The sequence below is a fragment of the Conger conger genome, chromosome 12, assembly GCF_963514075.1.
Source record: "Conger conger chromosome 12, fConCon1.1, whole genome shotgun sequence".
NCBI lineage: Eukaryota > Metazoa > Chordata > Actinopteri > Anguilliformes > Congridae > Conger > Conger conger.
The window spans coordinates 49,923,165-49,948,286 of NC_083771.1; the positions used below are offsets into that span (position 1 = coordinate 49,923,165).

A 25,122-nucleotide genomic window follows, 5' to 3' on the forward strand; every position below is an offset into this window, starting at 1 on the left:
GAGCCACTTCCTTTAGACTGCGTTCTGTCTGCCCAGGCCTAGAGTAAGGCCATGCCACATGAGCCACTTCCTTTAGACTGCGTTCTGTCTGCCCAGGCCTAGAGTAAAGCCATGCCACATGAGCCACTTCCTTTAGACTGCGTTCTGTCTGCCCAGGCCTAGAGTACGGCCATGCCACATGAGCCACTTCCTTTAGACTGCGTTCTGTCTGCAGGCCTAGAGTAAAGCCATGCCTCATGAGCCACTTCCTTTAGACTGCGTTCTGTCTGCCCAGGCCTAGAGTAAAGCCATGCCACGTGAGCCACTTCCTTTAGACTGCGTTCTGTCTGCCCAGGCCTAGAGTAAAGCAATGCCACATGAGCCACTTCCTTTAGACTGCGTTCTGTCTGCCCAGGCCTAGAGTAAAGCCATGCCACATGAGCCACTTCCTTTAGACTGCGTTCTGTCTGCCCAGGCCTAGAGTAAAGCCATGCCATATGAGCCACTTCCTTTAGACTGCGTTCTGTCTGCCCAGGCCTAGAGTAAGGCCATGCCACATGAGCCACTTCCTTTAGACTGCGTTCTGTCTGCAGGCCTAGAGTAAGGCCATGCCACATGAGCCACTTCCTTTAGACTGCGTTCTGTCTGCCCATGCCTAGAGTAAAGCCATGCCACATGAGCCACTTCCTTTAGACTGTGTTCTGTCTGCAGGCCTAGAGTAAGGCCATGCCACATGAGCCACTTCCTTTAGACTGCGTTCTGTCTGCCCAGGCCTAGAGTAAAGCCATGCCACATGAGCCACTTCCTTTAGACTGCGTTCTGTCTGCCCAGGCCTAGAGTAAAGCCATGCCACATGAGCCACTTCCTTTATACTGCGTTCTGTCTGCAGGCCTAGAGTACGGCCATGCCACATGAGCCACTTCCTTTAGACTGCGTTCTGTCTGCAGGCCTAGAGTAAAGCAATGCCACATGAGCCACTTCCTTTAGACTACGTTCTGTCTGCCCAGGCCTAGAGTAAAGCCATGCCACGTGAGCCACTTCCTTTAGACTGCGTTCTGTCTGCAGGCCTAGAGTAAGGCCATGCCACATGAGCCACTTCCTTTAGACTGCGTTCTGTCTGCCCAGGCCTAGAGTAAGGCCATGCCACATGAGCCACTTCCTTTAGACTGCGTTCTGTCTGCCCAGGCCTAGAGTAAAGCCATGCCACATGAGCCACTTCCTTTAGACTGCGTTCTGTCTGCCCAGGCCTAGAGTAAGGCCATGCCACATGAGCCACTTCCTTTAGACTGCGTTCTGTCTGCAGGCCTAGAGTAAAGCCATGCCACATGAGCCACTTCCTTTAGACTGCGTTCTGTCTGCCCAGGCCTAGAGTAAAGCCATGCCACATGAGCCACTTCCTTTAGACTGCGTTCTGTCTGCGCAGGCCTAGAGTAAGGCCATGCCACATGAGCCACTTCCTTTAGACTGCGTTCTGTCTGCCCAGGCCTAGAGTAAGGCCATGCCACATGAGCCACTTCCTTTAGACTGCGTTCTTTCTGCAGGCCTAGAGTAAAGCCATGCCACATGAGCCACTTCCTTTAGACTGCGTTCTGTCTGCCCAGGCCTAGAGTAAGGCCATGCCACATGAGCCACTTCCTTTAGACTGCGTTCTGTCTGCCCAGGCCTAGAGTAAAGCCATGCCACATGAGCCACTTCCTTTAGACTGCGTTCTGTCTGCAGGCCTAGAGTAAGGCCATGCCACATGAGCCACTTCCTTTAGACTGCGTTCTGTCTGCCCAGGCCTAGAGTAAAGCAATGCCACATGAGCCACTTCCTTTAGACTGCGTTCTGTCTGCCCAGGCCTAGAGTAAAGCCATGCCACATGAGCCACTTCCTTTAGACTGCGTTCTGTCTGCAGGCCTAGAGTAAGGCCATGCCACATGAGCCACTTCCTTTAGACTGCGTTCTGTCTGCCCAGGCCTAGAGTAAAGCAATGCCACATGAGCCACTTCCTTTAGACTGCGTTCTGTCTGCCCAGGCCTAGAGTAAAGCCATGCCACATGAGCCACTTCCTTTAGACTGCGTTCTGTCTGCAGGCCTAGAGTAAGGCCATGCCACATGAGCCACTTCCTTTAGACTGCGTTCTGTCTGCCCAGGCCTAGAGTAAAGCCATGCCACATGAGCCACTTCCTTTAGACTGCGTTCTGTCTGTCCAGGCCTAGAGTAAGGCCATGCCACATGAGCCACTTCCTTTAGACTGCGTTCTGTCTGCAGGCCTAGAGTAAGGCCATGCCACATGAGCCACTTCCTTTAGACTGCGTTCTGTCTGCAGGCCTAGAGTAAAGCCATGCCACATGACCCACTTCCTTTAGACTGCGTTCTGTCTGCAGGCCTAGAGTAAGGCCATGCCACATGAGCCACATCCTTTAGACTGCGTTCTGTCTGCCCAGGCCTAGAGTAAAGCCATGCCACATGAGCCACTTCCTTTAGACTGCGTTCTGTCTGCCCAGGCCTAGAGTAAGGCCATGCCACATGAGCCACTTCCTTTAGACTGCGTTCTGTCTGCCCAGGCCTAGAGTAAGGCCATGCCACATGAGCCACTTCCTTTAGACTGCGTTCTGTCTGCCCATGCCTAGAGTAAGGCCATGCCACATGAGCCACTTCCTTTAGACTGCGTTCTGTCTGCCCAGGCCTAGAGTAAAGCCATGCCACATGAGCCACTTCCTTTAGACTGCGTTCTGTCTGCCCAGGCCTAGAGTAAAGCCATGCCACATGAGCCACTTCCTTGAGACTGCGTTCTGTCTGCAGGCCTAGAGTAAGGCCATGCCACCTGAGCCACTTCCTTTAGACTGCGTTCTGTCTGCAGGCCTAGAGTAAGGCCATGCCACATGAGCCACTTCCTTTAGATTGCGTTCTGTCTGCAGGCCTAGAGTAAGGCCATGCCACATGAGCCACTTCCTTTAGACTGCGTTCTGTCTGCAGGCCTAGAGTAAGGCCATGCCACATGAGCCACTTCCTTTAGACTGCGTTCTGTCTGCCCAGGCCTAGAGTAAAGCCATGCCACATGAGCCACTTCCTTTAGACTGCGTTCTGTCTGCAGGCCTAGAGTAAGGCCATGCCACATGAGCCACTTCCTTTAGACTGCGTTCTGTCTGCCCAGGCCTAGAGTAAAGCCATGCCACATGAGCCACTTCCTTTAGACTGCGTTCTGTCTGCCCAGGCCTAGAGTAAAGCCATGCCACATGAGCCACTTCCTTTAGACTGCGTTCTGTCTGCAGGCCCGGAGGCTCCGGACGTGTGGTTGCACATGAACGGCAGTCACACAGCTCTCATCATGAGGAAAGTAAGTTTCTTTATTAACCCTTTACGAGTCCCCTGCTTGACATTGTGACAATGCAGAACAATGACAGTGTCTGATCACATGCTTCACTAGAGCACTAGGCCATCAGCTTTAGGGAGCCACACACAGGCATGTGTTCACACCAGGTTCAGAAGTCCTTGCATGCTATTTCTGTGACCAGGTACTGAGCAGGTTCTGAGGTAAGAGGTACTGCAGGTTCTGAGGTAAGAGGTACTGCACGTTCTGAGGTAAGAGGTACTGCAGGTTCTCAGGTAAGAGGTACTGAGCAGGTTCTCAGGTAAGAGGTACTGAGCTGGTTCTCAGGTAAGAGGTACTGCAGGTTCTCAGGTAAGAGGTTGTTACCGGCTCAAGGTAACAAAGAAAACGGCAGGAGAGACTTCGCAACTGTTTCACATTTAGGGTTTAATTACGTGAAAACATATGTATTTCAAACTGATCTCAAACGCAAAAGACAAAGCAAAGCTCCCGCCGCTTCTCTGGAAGGCCAGGCCCACTTTATGTCCTCGGCTGGGACACGCCCCGCGCGCTGGCACATCCCTTCCGGGAACACACGGGACCAGGCCTACAAGACACCAGAACAGAAATAAGCAACATAATGCAGAATACGGCTGAGAGGCCCAAGTGGCCGTAACAGAGGTACTGCAGGTTCTCAGGTAAGAGGTACTGAGCAGGTTCTCAGGTAAGAGGTACTGCAGGTTCTCAGGTAGGAGGTACTGAGCAGGTTCTCAGGTAAGAGGTACTGCAGGTTCTCAGGTCAGAGGTACTGCAGGTTCTCAGGTAAGAGGTACTGCAGGTTCTCAGATAAGAGGTACTGCAGGTTCTCAGGTAAGAGGTACTGAGCAGGTTCTCAGGTAAGAGGTACTGCAGGTTCTCAGGTAAGAGGTACTGCAGGTTCTCAGGTAGGAGGTACTGAGCAGGTTCTCAGGTAAGAGGTACTGCAGGTTCTCAGGTAGGAGGTACTGAGCAGGTTCTCAGGTAAGAGGTACTGCAGGTTCTCAGGTAAGAGGTACTGCAGGTTCTCAGGTAAGAGGTACTGACTGACTCTGGCCATCCTTCCTTTGCACGCTGCCTGTCCCGCAGGGCCACAGCCTGCGCTATGCGGTGGCGTGGAACAGCTCCAGGGGGGAGCAGTTTTCCTCAGTGCCTCCCGGAGAGCACAGCTTCCTCCTTTCGGACCTGGGGGACGGGGTCGCCAGGGTTACCGCCTTCAACTCCGCTGGCTCCTCCCCTCCCTCCAGCGTCTGGGTCCCAGAGGCCTCACCTGGTGCCACAGGTACGCCCACCTGATCAGCTGATCAGGCCTCTAATTTCTGAGTTTGGGACAGAATCTGGGAAAGGGAGAAAATGACTACAGGATATTACAGTAGATACACTCACAGAGCACTTTATTATGAACGTTTATTTTATTGCACATACTTATTCATGCGATTATCAAATCAGCCAATTGTGTGGCAGCAGTGCAATGCATACAATCATGTAGATATTGGTCAGGAGCTTCAGTTAATGTTCACATGAACCTTCAGAATTAGGAAAAAATGTGATCTAAGTGCCTTTGACCGTGGAATGATTGTTGGTCACAGACAGTGCAGTGTTTGTGTGTGTGTGTGTGTGTGTGTGATCTGGGCTGTGTTGTGTTTGCAGATTGTGCAGTGTGTGTGTGTGTGTGTGTGTGTGTGTGTGATGTGGGCTGTGTTGTGTTTGCACTGTGCAGTGTGTGTGTGTGTGTGTGTGTGTGTGTGTGTGTGATCTGGGCTGTGTTGTGTTTGCAGACAGAGTCTCTGGCTCTGGCGGGGGTTTCAACCTGTCCTGGCCTGCTAGTGCTGGTGCCACCTGTGGGTACATCGTGGAGTGGGGCCCCGCCCACCAGCAGGACTGGAGGGTTGAGTGGATGAAGGTGCCACACCCCTCGGCATCGATTCCACCAAGTGAGGCCAGATCCGCGCTTTTAGTTAGTCACCATGGGAACTAGACCCATGAAAAATAACATTATTGATATATTATAGCACCTACTTATTCATGCGACTTTCTCATTATTATTATTATCAGCCAATTGTGTGGCAGCAGTGCAATGCATACAGTCATGTAGGTACAGGTCAGGAGCTTCAGATAATGTTCACATCAACCATCAGAATGGGGAAATGTGATCTTATTGACTGTTGAATGATTGTTGGTGGCAGACAGCGTGGTTTGAGTATCTCAGAATCTGTTTATCTCCTGGTATTTTCATGCACACTAGTCTCTAGAGTTTGCAAAGAATGATGCAAGAAACAAAAAAAATCCAGTGAGCAGCAGTTCTGCAGACAGAAACGCTTTGTTAATGAGACGTCAGAGGGGAAGGGCCAGACTGATCAGAACACACAGGAAGGTGACAGTAATGCAAATAACCACACACCACAACAGTGGTATGCAGAAGAGCATCTCTGAAAACACAACACATCGTAACTCTAAGTGAATAAGCTACTTCTTACCAGCTGAAAGTAGGTTTCACCAGATAAACAGTGAACATGTATCCAGACATCCACATGATGTAAAGGAAAACAGGAATCATTGGACCAGACAACCTTCTTCCATTGCTCCAAGGTCCAGTTCCGACACTCACCTGCCCATTGTAGGCGCTTTCAGTGGTGGACAGGGGTTAGCATGGGCAGTCTGACCCATATGCTGGTGGGGGCAATGCACTGTGTTGTGATGGTCCTCCTGTAACATCGTGTTACATTGTGTTGTGAGGGTCCTCCTGTAACATCGTGTTACATTGTGTTGTGATGGTCCTCCTGTAACATTGTGTTACACTGTGTTGTGATGGTCCTCCTGTAACATTGTGTTGTGATGGTCCTCCTGTAACATTGTGTTGTGATGGTCCTCCTGTAACATTGTGTTACACTGTGTTGTGATGGTCCTCCTGTAACATTGTGTTACATTGTGTTGTGATGGTCCTCCTGTAACATTGTGTTGTGGTGGTCCTCCTGTAACATTGTGTTACACTGTGTTGTGATGGTCCTCCTGTAACATTGTGTTACATTGTGTTGTGATGGTCCTCCTGTAACATTGTGTTACACTGCGTTGTGATGGTCCTCCTGTAACATTGTGTTACATTGTGTTGTGATGGTCCTCCTGTAACATCGTGTTACATTGTGTTGTGATGGTCCTCCTGTAACATTGTGTTACACTGTGTTGTGATGGTCCTCCTGTAACATTGTGTTACATTGTGTTGTGATGGTCCTCCTGTAACATTGTGTTACATTGTGTTGTGATGGTCCTCCTGTAACATCGTGTTACATTGTGTTGTGATGGTCCTCCTGTAACATTGTGTTACACTGTGTTGTGATGGTCCTCCTGTAACATTGTGTTACACTGTGTTGTGATGGTCCTCCTGTAACATGGTGTTACATTGTGTTGTGATGGTCCTCCTGTAACATTGTGTTACATTGTGTTGTGATGGTCCTCCTGTAACATAGGTAAGAGGTGCTGACCCAATAGCCTTGGGTCAGCACCCTGTCACCAGGCCGGGGTTTGTCCCTTTGGATCACTTTCAGTACATACTCACCACTGCTGGATCACTGTCAGTACATACTCACCACTGCTGGATCACTGTCAGTACATACTCACCACTGCTGGATCACTTTCAGTAGGTACTCACCACGGCTGGATCACTGTCAGTAGGTACTCACCACTGCTGGATCACTGTCAGTAGGTACTCACCACTGCTGGATCACTGTCAGTAGGTACTCACCACTGCTGGATCACTGTCAGTAGGTACTCACCACTGCTGGATCACTGTCAGTAGGTACTCACCACTGCTGGATCACTGTCAGTAGGTACTCACCACTGCTGGATGGGAGCACCCTACAGGCCTTGCCATTTCTGAGATGCTCTGACCCAGGCATTTGGCCATAATGATTTGGCCCTTGTCGTTCAGGTATTTACACCTGCTGTCTAATATATCCCAGACCTTGCCATGCACTGTTGTTATGAGATTGTCAACATTATTTGCTTCATCTATGAGTGGTCATGATGCCTTGGCTCATTTGCGTGTGCTCGGACCCAGAGGATGAATTTCCTCACTCTCTCTGCTGTTTTCCCTCCTCAGAGCACTTTCAAGCCGGCGTGAGGTACCTGCTGTCCATCTACGCTTGCAGTCAGGGCCGGCCACACCTGCTCGCCAGGAAGGAGGGATACGCTGAGGAGAAGGGTGAGCAGGCCAGGCTGAGCTTCTGTGACTGACCAACACGAGAATCCACCATGAGGAGAACCGGCATTCAGCCCATCGAGAACATAAGAGAACATGAAAATACCCCCCTTTTCGTTAACTGTAGTGAAGTATACATGGATTCCGGATAATATTTCAGGTGTATTTTTGTCCAGAGATAAATAAAGTACTAGTTAGCAAGCTACGCTTTATAATGGCTCTTTTCTCTTACTTCTTTCTAAAGTCAAGCAGCCACACTAAATTAGTGGATTATATTGTTCATTTAAAGTTAGCGCAGTTTTTCTTTGTGCAGTACAGTAAGTTAGCTAGCTAAGCTTATAGTTAAGTGGTGTTTTTATCTCTCCGGTTTTCTGCTGCTAACTGTTCAAAGCCACCTGTTCAAAGCGATTTCCTTGGAGTACTGTGTGCCGTTCTGGGGACCACTCTAAGAAAGATATAGAGGCACAGGAAAAGGTTCAGAGAAGGGCAGGCAGATTGATTCCATGTATAAAAGATAAGAGTTATGAGGATAGATTTAGGATGCTTAATCTCTTTAAGTTAGGGCGGCACGGATGGTGCAGTGGGTAGCACTGCCGCCTCACAGCAAGGAGGTCCTGGGTTCGAATCCCCGTCGGCCGGGGCCTCTCTGTGCGGAGTTTGCATGTTCTCCCTGTGTCTGCGTGGGTTTCCTCCGGGTACTCCGGTTTCCTCCCACAGTCCAAAGACATGCAGGTTAGGCTGATTGGAGAGTCTAAATTGCCCGTAGGTATGAGTGTGCGAGTGAATGGTGTGAGTGCCCTGCGATGGACTGGCGACCTGTCCAGGGTGTATTCCTGCCTTTCGCCCAATGTATGCTGGGATAGGCTCCAGCCCCCCTGCGACCCTGTTCAGGATAAGCGGGTTCAGATAATGGATGGATGGATGGAATCTCTTTAAGTTTCGTAAAAGGCTTAGGGTGGATTTGAAAGAGGTTTTTAAGTTCATTAAATGGATTAACAAAGTTATTAGGAATGGCCTGTTCTCACCATTACCTTCTGTTATGTTATGTTTGTACATCCATTCAGCCAGTCCCGCCATTACCTTCTGTTATGTTAGAGCATCCACTGAGCCAGTCCCCCCTTCTCTGTGAGCAGCTCCCAACAAGACGGTGCAGAAATTGGAAGGCAATCCAAGTGGGTCTGGAGTTCAGTTTCACTGGGATATGGTTCCTCCGGAGGGCCAGCATGGGTTCATCTGTGGATACCACATCTATCTGAATTCTTCCTCAGGCTATAAGTACGAAGGTATTCACAGCCACGTATTGCCCTGAAACAATCAAAACTGTAAAACAGATTCTGAACAATGGGGGACAGGTCAGAGGTTTAAATGAATGTATTTTAGAGTTAGAGAGCAGACACATACCTACCAGTAACGTTACTGTGGTGACTGTGGTTACCCATGAAGGTCAAGGTTCAACAGAATGTAGCCATTGTCTATTGATCAGACCGCACATTCACTAGGGCCTTATCCTGCCCCTGGATCAGACTGTAGGCTGATCTGAGAATACATAATGGCTGATCTTGTCTCGCCAGCAATAACCAGGGGCAAAGCCAGGATGGCACCGCCCAATGTCTGCATCAACTTTCATTCCTCCCGGATATAGTCTTTTGTTATTTCCTTGCCAGAAAACATCAAAAACCCTGATGCCAGAGATTACACGATGAGGAACGTCCCCCCCGGGTGGTACACATTCAGAGTGAAAGCCTACAATTCAGCTGGGGAAGGGAAGGAAGAAGCCACGCTCCAGTACCTGGTTCCAGTCACAGAATCAGGTGACATGAGACATTGGTGGATTAACACGTTTAGATCCTGAAGCACAACAAGAAAAAACCTCTTGGTGGCCGACTTACAAGCATGATTTTATTGATGGTTTCTTCTGCTGTGGTTCAAAATTGTTTTGATTTGTTTGCTATAAAAATCATGTATTGTACATTTTGCAGAAATGTACTGCCAGCAAATACCTGTAAATACTTTTTTTTTTCAAGTACAAAAACAGTAGCTCATTTGCTCATTTGAAGCAGGGCTGAGGAGAAGTAGGGTTGTGTGTCACACAGGACAACAGCTGTGACATGAGCTGACACGCCACTTCCAGCAATGGGGGGGGGGGGGGGTGTTGTTGTAACAGGAGACATCCTTTTGGGGTTGTTGTCACATCCTGTTGGGGTTGTTGTAACATCCTGTTGTTGTGGCTGGCATCTACTGTTATACAGTTTTTTTACAATCACTTTGGCATGCATTGTGCATTCATATCTTTGAAGAAATATTGCACTTCCACACTCATTGGTTCGAGTAACTGATTTATCATGTATACTATAGGAACATTGGTTTAGATCACCCACACACAAGATACCTATAGCTTCACTGTTTAGTTGTTTTTACAATACTTTAACACTGCAGTTAGAAATACTTGATCCATGTTTAAACATGTATCAAGTTCGTAATAAAGGGAATAGTGGAAATAGTCGAAGAAAGTGGAATAATTGAAGAAAATACTGTAAAAAAATATAATTACAACATACTGTGAGGAACGAGCACTGTATGTGGACCAAACTGAATAATTTGTTTCATTGCTTTTCACAAAAAATCAGGCTGAACCACCAAAATCTATACATTCCTACAGTCCCAATTTGCAAATCACAGACTGAAAATAGTGCTTCTACTCTAATGCCACTGGATGTTAGTGTTTTTTAGATCATTGTTGTCATGCAACGCGGAGCAGAGGAAGCAGAAGCACACAGGGGTGTGGAAAAATGGCAGGTTTAATGTAAATGCAGGGGCAGACAGAGCAGAGTCAAAAAACAGGCCAAGATCAAAAACCAGGGGTCAGACCACACAGGCAAAGGTACCAAAGCTGATCCAAAAGAAGAGGCAGGGGTCATAAACAAGAAAAAATAGAAAACAGAAACCAACCGGACAGAATGCCACAAGGGCAAAGGCTTGGGAACAAGGGCTCGGGAACAAGGGCGCTAGAACTGGGGGGAGGAATTTAAGGGCTTGGGACTCAAACAGGACAAGACAAGCTAGTAAGGTGCAACTGAGAAGGACAGGTATAAATACACAGGGGAATGAGACAAACCAGGCGGGGCATGGGAGTGAGGGCGGTCTAACAAATAAACATCAGGTGAAACGCATGAAATGGTAATAGGACAATAATGAGGGGGAAATGAAAACGCGAACTGGATTCACAAAGACACACATGTAATACAAACGGCTCCGGCCTCGGGAATAGACAATTGCACAGAATCAGGAGATGCAGAGATACAGAGAGACAGGTGCAAATACTTCGCTGAAACTAAGCAAGTATTCAGTAATAGAATAGGGAGGCAGAGTTACAGAACAGAATTGAAACTGGAGATGCGTTAGTAAGTTAGTTACGTGATTTAAATGACCTCCATCCATCCATCATCACCCGCTTATCCGGAGTCGGGTCGCAGTGGCAGTAGACAAAGCCGGGTATTCCAGGCGTCCCTCTCCCCAGCAACGCAGTCCAGCTCCTCCTGGGAGATCCCGAGGCGTTCCCAGGCCAGGAGAGATATATAATCTGTCCAGCAGGTTCTGGGTCTATCTCGGGGTCTCCGCCCAGTTGGATGTGCCCACCAAAGGGAGGCGCCCGGGAGGCATCCTGATCAGATGCCTGAACCACCTCAATTGGCTCCTTTCAACGCGAAGGAGCAGCGGCTCTACTCCGAGCTCCCTCCGGATGTCCGAGCTCCTCACCCTATCTCTATCTCTTCAGCCGCTTGTATATGCAATGTTGTTCTTTCGGTCACTACCCAAAGCTTGTGACCATAGGTGAGGGTTGGGACGTAGATTGACCGGTAAATCAAGAGCTTCGCCTTCCGGCTCAGCTCCCTCTTCATCACGACGGATTTAAATTACAAATACCCAAAACTAGTGAATGTTAGTTTGTTAGTTTGATGAACATATATAATTATTACTGTACAAATTCTGTTAGTTGGGATTAGTATATTAGTGCTATGTACAAACATGAATTGGAGAGAAAGCAGGAAGTAGGGAATGCAAGATTGGAAGGAAGGTTGAACCCCGGAACTACCGTAAACACCTGAATAGTGAAGCACGCAGACAGGGGAGTGACTGGGCTCGTAAACATTCAGACTCAGACATCACAGGGGAAGACGAGTGCAAAGACTAATGAATATAAACAGAGCACCAGACATGAATATGAAAAAATAATAAATTACAAGAATAACAATAATAAACAATGATAAACTAACAGACAGAACTCGGGAACATAACAATTGTTCTATGATTGACCCAAAAAATCTAGTGCTGGTGCTTTTCCTTTGAGACATGTTTGCAGTGGTTTGGTAGTTTTGATGCATTTTGTGAATGCAATGAACTGTTGCATCTCCCCCCCACCTCTAAGACGAGAAACATGGCCACCTCTTGGCAGTCTACAATTCCATTGACCACCTTGATCTGTATTCTAACATGGATCATCTGGCACGTCAAAAAAGGTTGAAAATCCCTGAGACAAAGAAAGATGAAATCTTACATTCAGTCATAATGTGGTAAAATTACTTTCCTGTTCCAAAGTAATTGGTGTCAATAAATGTATTTACATTATTGGCATTTGGCAGACGCTCTCATCCAGAGCGACATACAGTTGATTAGACTAAGCAGGAGACAATCCTCTCCTGGAGCAATACAGGGTTAAGGGCCTTGCTCAAGGGCCCAACGGCTGTGAGGATCTTATTGTGGCTACACCGGGATTAGAACCACCGACCGGCTACAGGCCGCCCTGTTTATCCTAAAACATTCATGATCTAAACATGAAATGTTGTTACAACTAATCTGTTTCCATAAAACTATGCTGTAGGAGTAATGTTCCAGTTACTTATCATTTCCAGTAGTTGGATACATTAGTAGTTAGATATATTGTAATGAATGAAAAGACTATCAAATGCAATGTGTATTTCATTTTGAAATGTTATACTTTGAAAGTTAAGTTGTGCCATTGAGAACAAGTGATTTGGTTCAGCAAACAAATTATATTTGGTTTATGTATATTGTATCCAAGTAATTGAAAAAAGTGTTTAGAGTTCTGAAAAATGACAGTTAAAATAGCAACACTGTTAGTAATGATGGAGGCTCGTAGTGATAGTTAAAATAGCAGCACTGTTAGTAATGATGGAGGCTCGTAGTGATAGTTAAAATAGCAGCACTGTTAGTAATGATGGAGGCTCGTAGTGATAGTTAAAATAGCAGCACTGTTCGTAATGATGGAGTATCGTTGTTATCGAGTGCTATTGGTAATGTGACATACGGACACACTGTTTGCTCCCTTTTTCTGCAGCTGGTTGGTTGATCTTCATCACCCTGAGCGCAATGGCCTTCTTCCTCATCTTCACTATTATCTGCTACCAGAAGAGGAATTGGTAGGAGCAGATGGTGTTTTGTTTTTGTACAAATCATGGGACAGATGATTTTTTTAAGGAAATTGTGACAGTGAAGTGCATATCCGGGCCTCACGATGTCCTGGTTCTCTCTGTGTGACAGGATAAAGGAGAGTCTGTTTCCTATTATTCCCAAGCCAAGGGTCCCGCAGGACTTGTCAACTCCAACAGTGAGTCTTCAGTACCACACTGCACCTGTTATACAAGTGTCGGATAATGCCCCTGTTCTACAGGTGTCCCATACTTGCTATACCTGTAAATGGTTGCTAATGGAGGTGAGTGGTCTGATTTGTTCTTCTTGCTCTCAGATGTTTTCCTCCCAGACGCTGGACCTTGAGAAGTGCCCCTATGACAGGGTGGAAGTGTTCCTTTCGAATGAGGATTCGGGGGAGGTTCCTGGGGAGGAGAACGGGTGGAGTATGTGTTCTCCTGACTCCAGCAGCACCCTGCTCATGAGGTGCTACCAGCAGGCCCCGAGCAGGACGTCCCACACGTGTGTTCCCCAGGCTCACCCTGCCTCTCCCTCGGGGATCACCTACACATTGCTGCAGCCCCCCCGGGCCCCCCCACAGCCTGCCCTGTCCTCAGGGCAGTACCAGCCCCAGGGCTCAGCGGAGAATGGGCCCCAGGGCTCAGTGGAGAATGGGCCCCAGGGCTCAGTGGAGAATGGGCCCCAGGGCTCAGTGGAGAATGGGCCCCAGGGCTCAGCCACAGCACAGCTCCCCCTGCAGGTGGATGATGGGTACCAGCCCTTCCCGTCCCTCAGCACTGCCTCGCCTGGGCCAGGAGACCTGGACACGCCCACTTCTGCCAACTCCTTCACCTTCCTGCTGGGCGGGGCATCTGTCAGCCCTGCCTCAGCCAATCCTGTGCGAATAAACAGACCCCTCCCACACAAAAACTACACAAACCCCACCTACCAGCCCATAGACTACACCCACATGTAGAATTTTCCTATAGCTCTAGCCCCTCCTACAGTTCTGTGCAGGTTTAGCAGGCAGACAATGTTCATCTGATTGACTAGCAGATAAGAAGTAAGACACAATCATTCCAGCCAACTAGTCGCTCCCCCTGAGCCACACTATGCCCAGTTGCCTTGCAGAGGCAGAATGACAGTGATGTCTTCCACCTAAGAGAACACCTGCATTCTTAAAGCACAACACAGGACCCTGCTACACCACACAACACTGCTACACCACTCTGCTACACCACAACACAATGCTACACCACCCTGCTACACCACACTGCTACACCACAACACACTGCTACACCACAACACACTGCTACACCACCCTGCTACACCACAACACACTGCTACACCACTCTGCTACACCACAACACACTGCTACACCACTCTGCTACACCACCCTGCTACACCACCCTGCTACACTACACTGCTACACCACAGCACACTGCTACACCACCCTACAACACCACCCTGCTACACCACTCTGCTACACCACACTACTACACCACACTGCTATACCGCTTCTCATTGGCCTCCACTGGCTTCCTATTGCCGCACGCATCCGTTTCAAGGCCCTAGTGTTGGCATTTCAGGCTGCTAAGGGGACTGCCCCACCTTACATACAATCCCTGATCACTCCCTACTCCCCAGCAAGACCACTCCGGTCTGCCAGCTCTGGTCGCCTTACGGTTCCCTCTCTACGTGCACCTGGCGGTCGAGCTGCACGTTCACGCCTGTTTTCCGTTCTGGTTCCTCAGTGGTGGAATGACTTGCCTACCACTGTCAGAACAGCAGAATCCCTCCCCCTATTTCGACGCAGACTCAAAACCCACCTTTTCAAACTCTACCTTAGTCCTCCCTCCTGATTTCCCCCACCCCTCCTTTCTGATATCCCTATCCTTGTCTAACCCCCCCCCCAAAAAAAAAAAAAAAAAAAAAAGCACTTTTGATGACAACTATGTTTAGAACAGCAGTTCATGTGTATTTTGCTAGTTTCTGGATGTGATGCTTTGACTTATGGTAGAACCTATGCACTTGTAAGTCGCTTTGGATTAAAACCACCCTGCTACATCACTCTCCTGAAACCAGAAGCGTCTTACCTGGGCTAAGGAGAAAAAGAACTGGACCGTTGCTCAGTGGTCCAAAGTCCTCTTTCAGATGAAAGTACATTTTGCATTTCATTAGGAAATCAAGGTCCCAGAGTCTGGAGGAAGAGTGGAGAGGCAGAGAATCGAAGTTGCTTGAAGTCCAGTGTGAAGTTTCCATAGTCAGTGATGATTTGGGGTGCCATGTCATCTGCTGATGTTGGTTCACTGTGTTTTATCAAGTCCAGAGTCAACGCAGCCGTCTACCAGGAGATTTTAGAGCACTTCATGCTTCCGTCTGCTGACAAGCTTTAAGGAGATGCTGATTTCCATTTCCTTGCTATTACTGTGCTTGATTGGCCAGCCAACTCGTCTGACCTGAACCCCATACAGAATCTATCTGGTATTGTCAAGGGGAAGATGAGAGGCACCAGAAACAACAGTACAGACGAGCTGAAGGCCACAATCAAAGCAACCTGGGCTTCCATAACACCCCAGCAGTGCCACAGGCTGACCTGGGCTTCATAACACCTCAGCAGTGCCACAGGCTGACCTGGGCTTCATAACACCTCAGCAGTGCCACAGGCTGACTGCCTCCATGCCACGCCGCATTGATGCAGTAATTGGTGCAAAAGGTGCTCCGACCAAGTGCATAAATTAACATACTTTTCAAGGTCGACATTTTTGTATTTTAAATCCTTTTAAGGCCTTATGTAATATTCTAATATTTTGAGATACTGGATTTTTGATTTTCAAGTCATAATCTGTAAGCCATAATCATCAAGATTAAAACAAGAAAATGAACTTTTCCACGATATTCTAATTTTTTGAGATGCACCTAGTTTTAATCTTGATGATTATGGTTTACAGATTATGGCTTGAAAATCTAAAATCCAATATCTCAAAATATTAGAATATTACATATTCTATATATAGCATTTATTCAAGTTATACTTATACTTAAGACTTAAAGGCCCGGACACACCAAACCGACAGTCGGCCGCGGCCGAGTTGCACGTACGTCGATACGCGTCGTTAATGTCGGCTGTGCCGAACACACCGCAACAACGGTCCGCCGACGGCCGAGTTGCACGTACGTTCTGCGCCTGCGTGAGGTAATAACTCTCCACACCAGCAGGTGGCAGTAGTCTGTATTTGTCTTTCAAAAAATGGAAACCGGAAGACCGGGGAATGCGTTTGCATTGCGTTGGACCTAGAAGCAGCCATTGTCTCGCTCACAACAAACAGTTTGCAGCAATTTCCTTGTTCTCTCGCTATTTAGTAATACTAATCGAATTATGTCTGGTAGTGACTTTGGAATGGCTTGCTTTCGTCGCTTCCGTTTCTCTTCTCGTGCACTGATTCGCTAGCTGGACAGCCAATCAGAGAGCTCTCTCTCTCATCGACGGCTCCGGGGGCTCCGGGGCTCCGGGGGCTCCGACGCCGGTTCAACATGTTGAAGCTCCGGAGCCCTCCAACACACCGGGACACACCGGAAAGACTTGGCCGACAGGGCGCCACCAACATCCGACGGCCGACCGTCGGTTTGGTGTGTCCGGGCCTTTAATTAGACCTTGATTAATTAAATCAGGTGTGGTAGTGCTGGGCTAAAACAGAACCCTGCACCCACACCGGCCCTTTCAGATACGATTGGACCCCCCTGCTTGAGTTCTGCATGTTTCTGTGGTACAAGTCAAACATGTATGAACATTTTATTGTGGTACAAGTCAAACATGTATGAACATTTTACTGTGGTATTAGCAAAACGTGTATGAAGATATTCCCACAGCCAAAGGGGACCAGAAAAAAACTCTGAGGTGTCAGTCTTCTGAGGTGTGCTCAACCAGATATGTGAAGAACATGATAGCTGCACTATTACAGCCTAGTCACTAGGTGCCAGCAAACACGTTTGTTTTTTGTTTTTTTGCACAAGGATGCATCTATTATAATACTATTCACAAAAAGACAAGATTGGTTTACAATTTCTGTGATAGCCACAGAAATCCAGGTTCTTTCCAAGAGTCACTGGAAACCGATATTTTGAATTTTTATATTGTTATTCCCCAATCCTAGATGTTTAAGTGGAAGCAAACATGGCAATATTTTTTGACTAACTTTAAGTATCTCTGTTTGATGTAACAAATTATAAATACTTCTGAAAAGTATTTCTGAATGAGACTGAGAAATCGTTGTAAGGCTAAAAAAAATGGTTTAATGGTTAATATTTGTTTTATAGTTTGTGGAGGCGTTTGAGAGGCGCACAAGTGAGGTGACGTCAGTTACGCGACTTGAATTAGTGGTTATAGCTGACAAATGAGAAATAACATGTTTTCCAAGCTAATAAAGTTGTTATTTGAAAACAAACAACTTGTCTTTTTCCCCAAAACCCCACAAGTTAATATTTGTTTCAATTCCACAGAATCAGTGCAATAATCATTCTATTTGAAGGCTTGCTACTACTGATTGTGACATTCATTCATTCATTCATTATCCTAACCTGCTTATCCTGAACAGGGTCACAGGGGGGCTGGAGCCTATCCCAGCATACATTGGGCGAAAGGCAGGAATACACCCTGGACAGGTCGCCAGTCCATCGCAGGGCACACACACCATTCACTCACACACTCATACCTATGGGCAATTTAGACTCTCCAATCAGCCTAACCTGCATGTCTTTGGACTGTGGGAGGAAACCAGAGTACCCAGAGGAAACCCACACGAACACGGGGAGAACATGCAAACTCCGCACAGAGAGGCCCCAGCCGACGGGGATTCAAACCCAGGACCTCCTTGCTGTGAGGTGGCAGTGCTGCCCAATGCACCATCCGTGCTGTCACCTGATTGTGACATTATAATTAATAAAGAAATTTTTTTTTTAATAAATAGGGAGAACAAGGTTCTCCAAAGTTGACAATCCAGTCTTCCTTTTAAGCACATGAATGCTCAGATCACATTTTAACATTAGTTTTTTCAAACTGCGAACTGTTCTGACTGCCTGAGCCAACACCACGCCAACGCCATGCCAACGCCACGCCATGTTCACACAGGTCACCCCGCCTACCCCTTCACTGGGACAAGCCTTCCAGTGAGGTCATCCAAAATGTGATGAGGTGCATCCTGTACAATCACTGGTGTGGGTAACAGCAGTCCCTCTGAGGACATCACTGCACACATTGGTACAGTACTCTGGCCCTCTGAGGATATCACTGCACACATTGGTACAGTACGCTGGCCCTCTGAGGATATCACTGCACACATTGGTACAGTACTCTGGCCCTCTGAGGATATCACTGCACACATTGGTACAGTACTCTGGCCCTCTGAGGATATCACTGCACACATTGGTACAGTACTCTGGCCCTCTGAGGACATCACTGCACACATTGGTACAGTACGCTGGCCCTCTGAGGATATCACTGCACACATTGGTACAGTATGCTGGCCCTCTGAGGATATCACTGCACACATTGGTACAGTACTCTGGCCCTCTGAGGATATCACTGCACACATTGGTACAGTACGCTGGCCCTCTGAGGATATCACTGCACACATTGGTACAGTACTCTGGCCCTCTGAGGACATCACTGCACACATTGGTACAGTACGCTGGCCCTCTGAGGATATCACTGCACACATTGGTACAGTACTCTGGCCCTCTGAGGATATCACTGCACACATTGGTACAGTACGCTGGCCCTCTGAGGATATCACTGCACACATTGGTACAGTACGCTGGCCCTCTGAGGATATCACTGCACACATTGGTACAGTACGCTGGCCCTCTGAGGATATCACTGCACACATTGGTACAGTACTCTGGCCCTCTGAGGATATCACTGCACACATTGGTACAGTACGCTGGCCCTCTGAGGATATCACTGCACACATTGGTACAGTACGCTGGCCCTCTGACCAGGACCATCCACTGGAGCTCTTTGTCCAATGATAAGGTCAGACATAGAGACATCTTACCTGGACATATTGGTCCCTCAGGTCCGTCACACTCTGAGTTCCTCTCAAAGGGGACGGTATGCAGCTGCTTCATTGTGACTGGATGTTCTGCTTCATTGTGACTGGATGTTCTGCTTCATTGTGACTAGATGTTCTGCTTCATTGTGACTGGATGTTCTGCTTCATTGTGACTGGATGTTCTGCTTCATTGTGACTGGATGTTCTGCTTCACTGTGACTGGATGTTCTGCTTCATTGTGACTGGATGTTCTGCTTCATTGTGACTGGATGTTCTGCTTCATTGTGACTGGATGTTTTCTCAGGAGTGGCTGTCAATCTTACATTGTGGACATTTGCAAATGTCGTGTAAGTAATGACTCTGTGATGGTCAAATTTTTTTTAATTTTTTTTTACAATATTTTATTGGTTTTCTATATATTTCAATATGGTATTATGATGGAAATGCCAAATTGCTGTCTAACTCAATGTTATGTTTTGAACTCACATTTAACAGTTTTGAAAACAGTATGTTTGTGCTGTAGACAGTTTTCCAAGTGGTTGTGTTTGAGTGAGAAAAGCAATCATGCATTTTGAAAGATGATGTCATTGAATGCATTTTGTGTGAAAGCAATGAAAATGGTCTCCAGTTTAGTCCACAGAGAAAATCAACTAGTTTACCTGGATGAAGAAGAAGGAGAATCATCAGCACGATCATGATGACTTATTCGGTGTGCAGCCACTGGTAAAGACCTGATAAGATTCTTCTTAATCATTCATGCTCATGGCACATAAAGATGCGTAACCCATTTCTATCCAGCGGTGCCAGCCATCATTTTGCCAGCACTTTGCAAATTAGCACAAGACAGTAGTTTAGTATAGGAGGTGTACAGTAGTTTAGTATAGGTGGGGTACAGTAGGTTAGTATAGGTGGGGTACAATAGTTTAGTATAGGTGGGGTACAGTAGTTTAGTATAGGTGGGGTACAGTAGTTTAGTATAGGTGGGGTACAGTAGTTTAGTATAGGTGGGGTACAGTAGTTTAGTATAGGTGGGGTACAGTAGTTTAGTATAGGAGGTGTACAGTAGTTTAGTATAGGTGGGGTACAATAGTTTAGTATAGGTGGGGTACAGTAGTTTAGTATAGGTGGGGAACAATAGTTTAGTATAGGTGGGGTACAGTAGTTTAGTATAGGTGGGGTACAGTAGTTTAGTACTCTGGATAAGAGCGTCTGCCAAATGCCATTAATGTAATGTAATGTAATGTAATGTAGTATAGGAGAGGTACAGTAGTTAGTATAGGAGGGGTACAGCAGAAGCTGTTAACCAGACAAACTACATTTGCATGCTGATGCATGACCTAGTGTTGGCCCCAGTGTTGGCATTTCAGGCTGCTCAGGGGACTGCCCCACCTTACATACAATCCTTAATCACTCCCTACTCCCCAGCTAGACCACTCCGGTCTGCCAGCTCTGGTCGCCTTATGGTTCCCTCACTGCGAGCACCTGGCGGTCGAGCTGCATGTTCCCGCCTGTTTTCCGTTCCGGTTCCTCAGTGGTGGAATGACTTGCCTACCACTGTCAGCAATATCCTTCCCCCTATTTCGACGCAGACTAAAAACACACCTTTTAAAACTGTACCTTAGTCCTCCCTCCTGATACCCCCCCCCTTCCGATATCCCTCTTGCCTAACCCCCCCCAAAAAAATGAAAAAACTTGCACTCACGATAACTGTATTTTTAGAACAGCACTTCATGTGTGTTTGACTAGTTATGGATGTGATGCTTTAACTTGTGGAAGAACCTATGCACTTTGGATTAAAAGCGTCTGCCAAATGACTAAAATGTAAATGTAAATGATCTAACATCAGTCACTTTTGTTTTGATTAATATCTGCTGAGTCAGAAATAGAATTATCATCATTATGCTGGGGTAAGAGATGGTCTGACCTGCAGCAGTGTGTCTGTGATCAGAGCCCTGAGAAACGTGTTACCTGGGTTACCTGGGTTAACTGGGCTACCTAGGTTAACTGGATTGGCTGGATGGAGGTAACGCCTAGCTGCTTTAACACAAAAGCACACTCAGTTACAGGAAGTTGCCTTGCCTAGACCAGCGGTTTCCACACTAATGGTCTGGAAGCGAAGCTTGCCCAGTTTCTAGGGATATCTGCTCCTGAGAATAACTGCATACAATATGTATCAACAATATGAACAGGTGAGAAGTAATAACTCCAGGACTGTAATGCCATTGGGACAAAAGGAAGGCAGTGACTAATGGTCAAGAACAGCATTTCAGTTATGCTCATCTGCCACTCATTTTATTCTCAAAGCTCACCAGTCAGTGGTGCTTTTGTACCATTAAATAATCACAATGTTTGGACCATCTCTGAAAAAATATAGATCTTCTGCATCATGGAGAAAGCGGTAGTGTGTATTTAGGCCTAGCATTTATTGATAAGCTACTTTGGCTTTTAAAATGCTACTGAGAGAAATGTGTTATTATTAAACATAAATATTTGTAAATAATATACACTCACTGTGTATATTTACTGTAACTGTGTTTACTGTAACTCTGTGTATCTACTGTAGCCCTGTGGTGATTACAGCAAAATTGAGAAATGTGTAGTGTGAAACAGATGCCCATTAACTGTGAAATACATGGTGGTTATGAGTCATTTTTTACCTTTGTGACCAAATCATTTTACATTCTGAAGGTCAGCCGCACATGAGGTGCTATTTAATACACTCCTCACGGATCTCATTTCATCAGCCTCAACGGAGAATAGAACTCATAACAAGAGCCATAATAATTATTTTACAAATTACTTACACCAGTGATCCTCACTCCTGATCCTGGAGAGCTGCAGGGTGTGCTGGTTTTTGTTTTCACATTAGTATCAGCAACAAATTCAGACCAAAGAAACCAGGTCAGTTAACAGTAAGTTAACTGTGTAATTAACAGCTTCAGTTGATCAATTGCTGAGTAAAAACACTTCTGTTGGATCTTCTTGGATTCCCATGGCAAATTCTAACTCTTTGTGAAGTCCAGATCTGCAAATATATCCACAACCTCCTAATGAAGATCATTTATGTAACTAAGAAAGAAAACAGGTTCCAGGGAGACTAATAATATATGTTTGATAAACGTAGTTCCTGTTTCACAGCGGCGTGCTGTGGAACAATGTTTAGTTCTGATAAGTGGGTTAACTGTTAGATTTATCTCATCTAACAGCTGACTAACACCTGGAAAAACTGGTCAATCTAGTTCCCATTCAATCAAATGGCTCTAGATAACAAAAGATCTGCAGTGGAAGAAGGGATTTCTCCAGGCTGTGCCCCGGGTTTAACAGCTGCAGCATGGTTCTGCTGCAGAGACATTTAGCAGATGCTCTTTTCCAGATCAACATGCAACAAAGTGCAGATTGAACACAGGGACAAGTGTGATGAGGACCGTAGAGGACAGTACAGTTCCGAGTCTTAGCGTGACCGTATCGCTGATGCTGATGCTGAGCAGGGGGGTGACATGTGAATGTCTGGGAGCACTGAATACCAGTCTGGATGAGTTGTAGGGGTCTGATGGCAGATGCTGGAAGGCCAGCCAGCAGAGAATTGCAGTTGTCCAGGCAGGACAGGACCATTGCTTGTACGAGGAGTGGAGTAGGTGGTGAGGAAGGGTAATGCTCCATCTCTCCCGCAGGGCTGAAATGTTGCAGCTGAACTTATGCTTAATGCTCACGTGATGCCCACCAGCTTACTGTAGCTGGAGTTTGTGGTACGATTTAAAATCTGTCCGCTCAAAAACTAGGATTCAAATCTACATAGTAAGAATGGAACAGAATTTCTCTACCATCTAGTCTACTATTCACAAATTTTCAGTTATTTAATTCTGTTTTATGTGAGGTATTGTCTTCTGATACATGTAAAAATAGAACATTCCTGTACATGTTTAATCTGATGAAAGCTGAAATGCTGATATTATCACCTTCACCTAGAATAATACTTTTATACTAGCTCAGCCTAAATTCTGAGACTATATAACATACATTGAGTAGGCGGCACGGATGGTGCAGTGGGTAGCAGTGCCGCCTGACAGCAAAGAGGTCCTGGGCTCGAATCCCCGTCGGCCGGGGCCTCTCTGTGTGGAGTTTGCATGTTCTCCCCGTGTCTGTGTGGAGTTTGCATGTTCTCCCAGTGTCTGTGTGGAGTTAGCGTGTTTTCCTCGTGTCTGCGTGGAGTTTGCGTGTTTTCCCCGTGTCTGTGTGGAGTTTGCATGTTCTCCCCGTGTGTGTGTGGAGTTAGCGTGTTCTCCCCGTGTCTGTGTGGAGTTAGCGTGTTCTCCCCGTGTCTGTGTGGAGTTTGCGTGTTTGCGTGTCTCTGTGGAGTTTCCTCTGGGTACTCTCTCACTGCTGCAATCACACTCCGAATTACAGTGTGTTAAACATTAATAAATACCTAATACTGAAATGCACATCTCCAATTAAATTCAGCCGCAGAATACAGATTCCAGTCTTTGACATAAAGTCGGTTAGGAATATGTCTCTCTTGCAATATAAAAAAAATCCTGTGCAAATTACACTGCTATAATATTGAGTATTCAAGCTTTATTTAATAACATTTCACTAAAACGTATATGTCCAAATGTCACTGTAATGATTTTGATTGGCGCTGCACTTTGTGTGCACTTGTTTTTTTATTCCACATTAGCTTCAGTGTTAAAGAAGTCAGTCGCCCCCATACCTGCAGTGTGTTAAAGAAGTCAGTCATACCTGCAGTGTGTTAAAGAAGTCAGTCACCCCCATACCTGCAGCATGTTAAAGTCAGTTGTCCCCTATACCTGCAGTGTGTTAAAGAAGTCAGTCATACCTGCAGTGTGTTAAAGAAGTCAGTCACCCCCATACCTGCAGCATGTTAAAGTCAGTTGTCCCCTATACCTGCAGTGTGTTAAAGAAGTCAGTCATACCTGCAGTGTGATAAAGAAGTCAGTCGCCCCCTATACCTGCAGTGTGTTAAAGTCAGTTGTCCCCTATACCTGCAGTGTGTTAAAGAAGTCAGTCATACCTGCAGTGTGATAAAGAAGTCAGTCGCCCCCTATACCTGCAGTGTGTTAAAGAAGTCAGTCACCCCCATACCTGCAGTGTGATAAAGTCAGTTGTCCCCCATACCTGCAGTGTGTTAAAGAAGTCAGTCATACCTGCAGTGTGTTAAAGAAGTCAGTCGCCCCCATACCTGCAGCATGTTAAAGTCAGTTGTCCCCCATACCTGCAGTGTGTTAAAGAAGTCAGTCATACCTGCAGTGTGTTAAAGAAGTCAGTCACCGCCCCATACCTGCAGAAGGAGTGGTGTGGGTGTGGAGACTTTACCTGCTGGCTGAAAACCACTTTATTCCCTGCTGTTCTGTCGAGGCAGGTTCCAGACATTGCTCAAACCTGGTTTCTCACACAGTCTTACACAAGGCATATGGAACTACTCTGCAGAATGGGATCTTCAGAACTATCTCAGTAACAAAGATTTCATATCTGCTGAACATACCTGAGTATACAGACATATTCACCACCTGAACAGATTTGATTGGACTGGCAGGATGACTGAATATGAACTCTACTGCAAGGTAATATATATATTTATATATATATACATATATACACTCACTTTATTACACCTACTTATTCATGAGATTATCTAATCAGCCAATTGTGTGGCAGCAGTGCAATGCATACAATCATGTAGATACGGGTCAGGAGCTTCAGTTAATGTTCACATTAACCATCAGAATGGGGAAAAACTTTGATCTCAGTGACTTTGACCGAGGAATGATTGTTGGTGGCAGTCAAGGTGGTTTGGGTATCTCAGAGACTGCTGATCTCCTGGGGTTTGCATGCACACTAGTCTCTAGAGCAGTGGTCTCCAACCCTGGTCCTGGAGAGCTACTGGGTCAGCTGGTTTTCGCTGTTACTCTGCACTTAACTAATCAATTAGAGCAGATGATTACACAGCTAACTCACCTCACCTGGTTACCTGGGTCTCAACAGGGTTCTGAATTTAAGGTGAAAACAAAAAAACAAAAACCAGCAGACCCAATAGCTCTCCAGGGCCAGGGTTGGGGACCTCTGCTCTAGAGTTTGCAAAGAATGGTGCAAAATCCAGTGAGCAGCAGTTCTGCAGACAG

The 25,122-nt window shown here is 46.6% G+C and overlaps 1 protein-coding gene across 3 annotated transcripts in view; it reads left to right on the forward strand.

Annotated features, from left to right (window-relative positions):
- The window catches only part of LOC133141718 (leukemia inhibitory factor receptor-like), a 41,920-nt gene extending 24,540 nt beyond the window's left edge, over positions 1–17,380 (forward strand). For all 3 annotated transcript variants that reach the window (XM_061262376.1, XM_061262377.1, XM_061262378.1), the window contains 9 exons: positions 3,237–3,301; positions 4,400–4,592; positions 5,089–5,244; positions 7,407–7,508; positions 8,639–8,788; positions 9,170–9,316; positions 12,862–12,943; positions 13,065–13,131; positions 13,270–17,380. In XM_061262376.1, coding sequence (XP_061118360.1) covers positions 3,237–3,301; positions 4,400–4,592; positions 5,089–5,244; positions 7,407–7,508; positions 8,639–8,788; positions 9,170–9,316; positions 12,862–12,943; positions 13,065–13,131; positions 13,270–13,908 — 1,601 coding nt within the window. In that variant the 3' untranslated portion in view covers positions 13,909–17,380. The remainder of the gene's footprint in view (positions 1–3,236; positions 3,302–4,399; positions 4,593–5,088; positions 5,245–7,406; positions 7,509–8,638; positions 8,789–9,169; positions 9,317–12,861; positions 12,944–13,064; positions 13,132–13,269) is intronic.
- Positions 17,381–25,122: the final 7,742 nt, after the last annotated feature.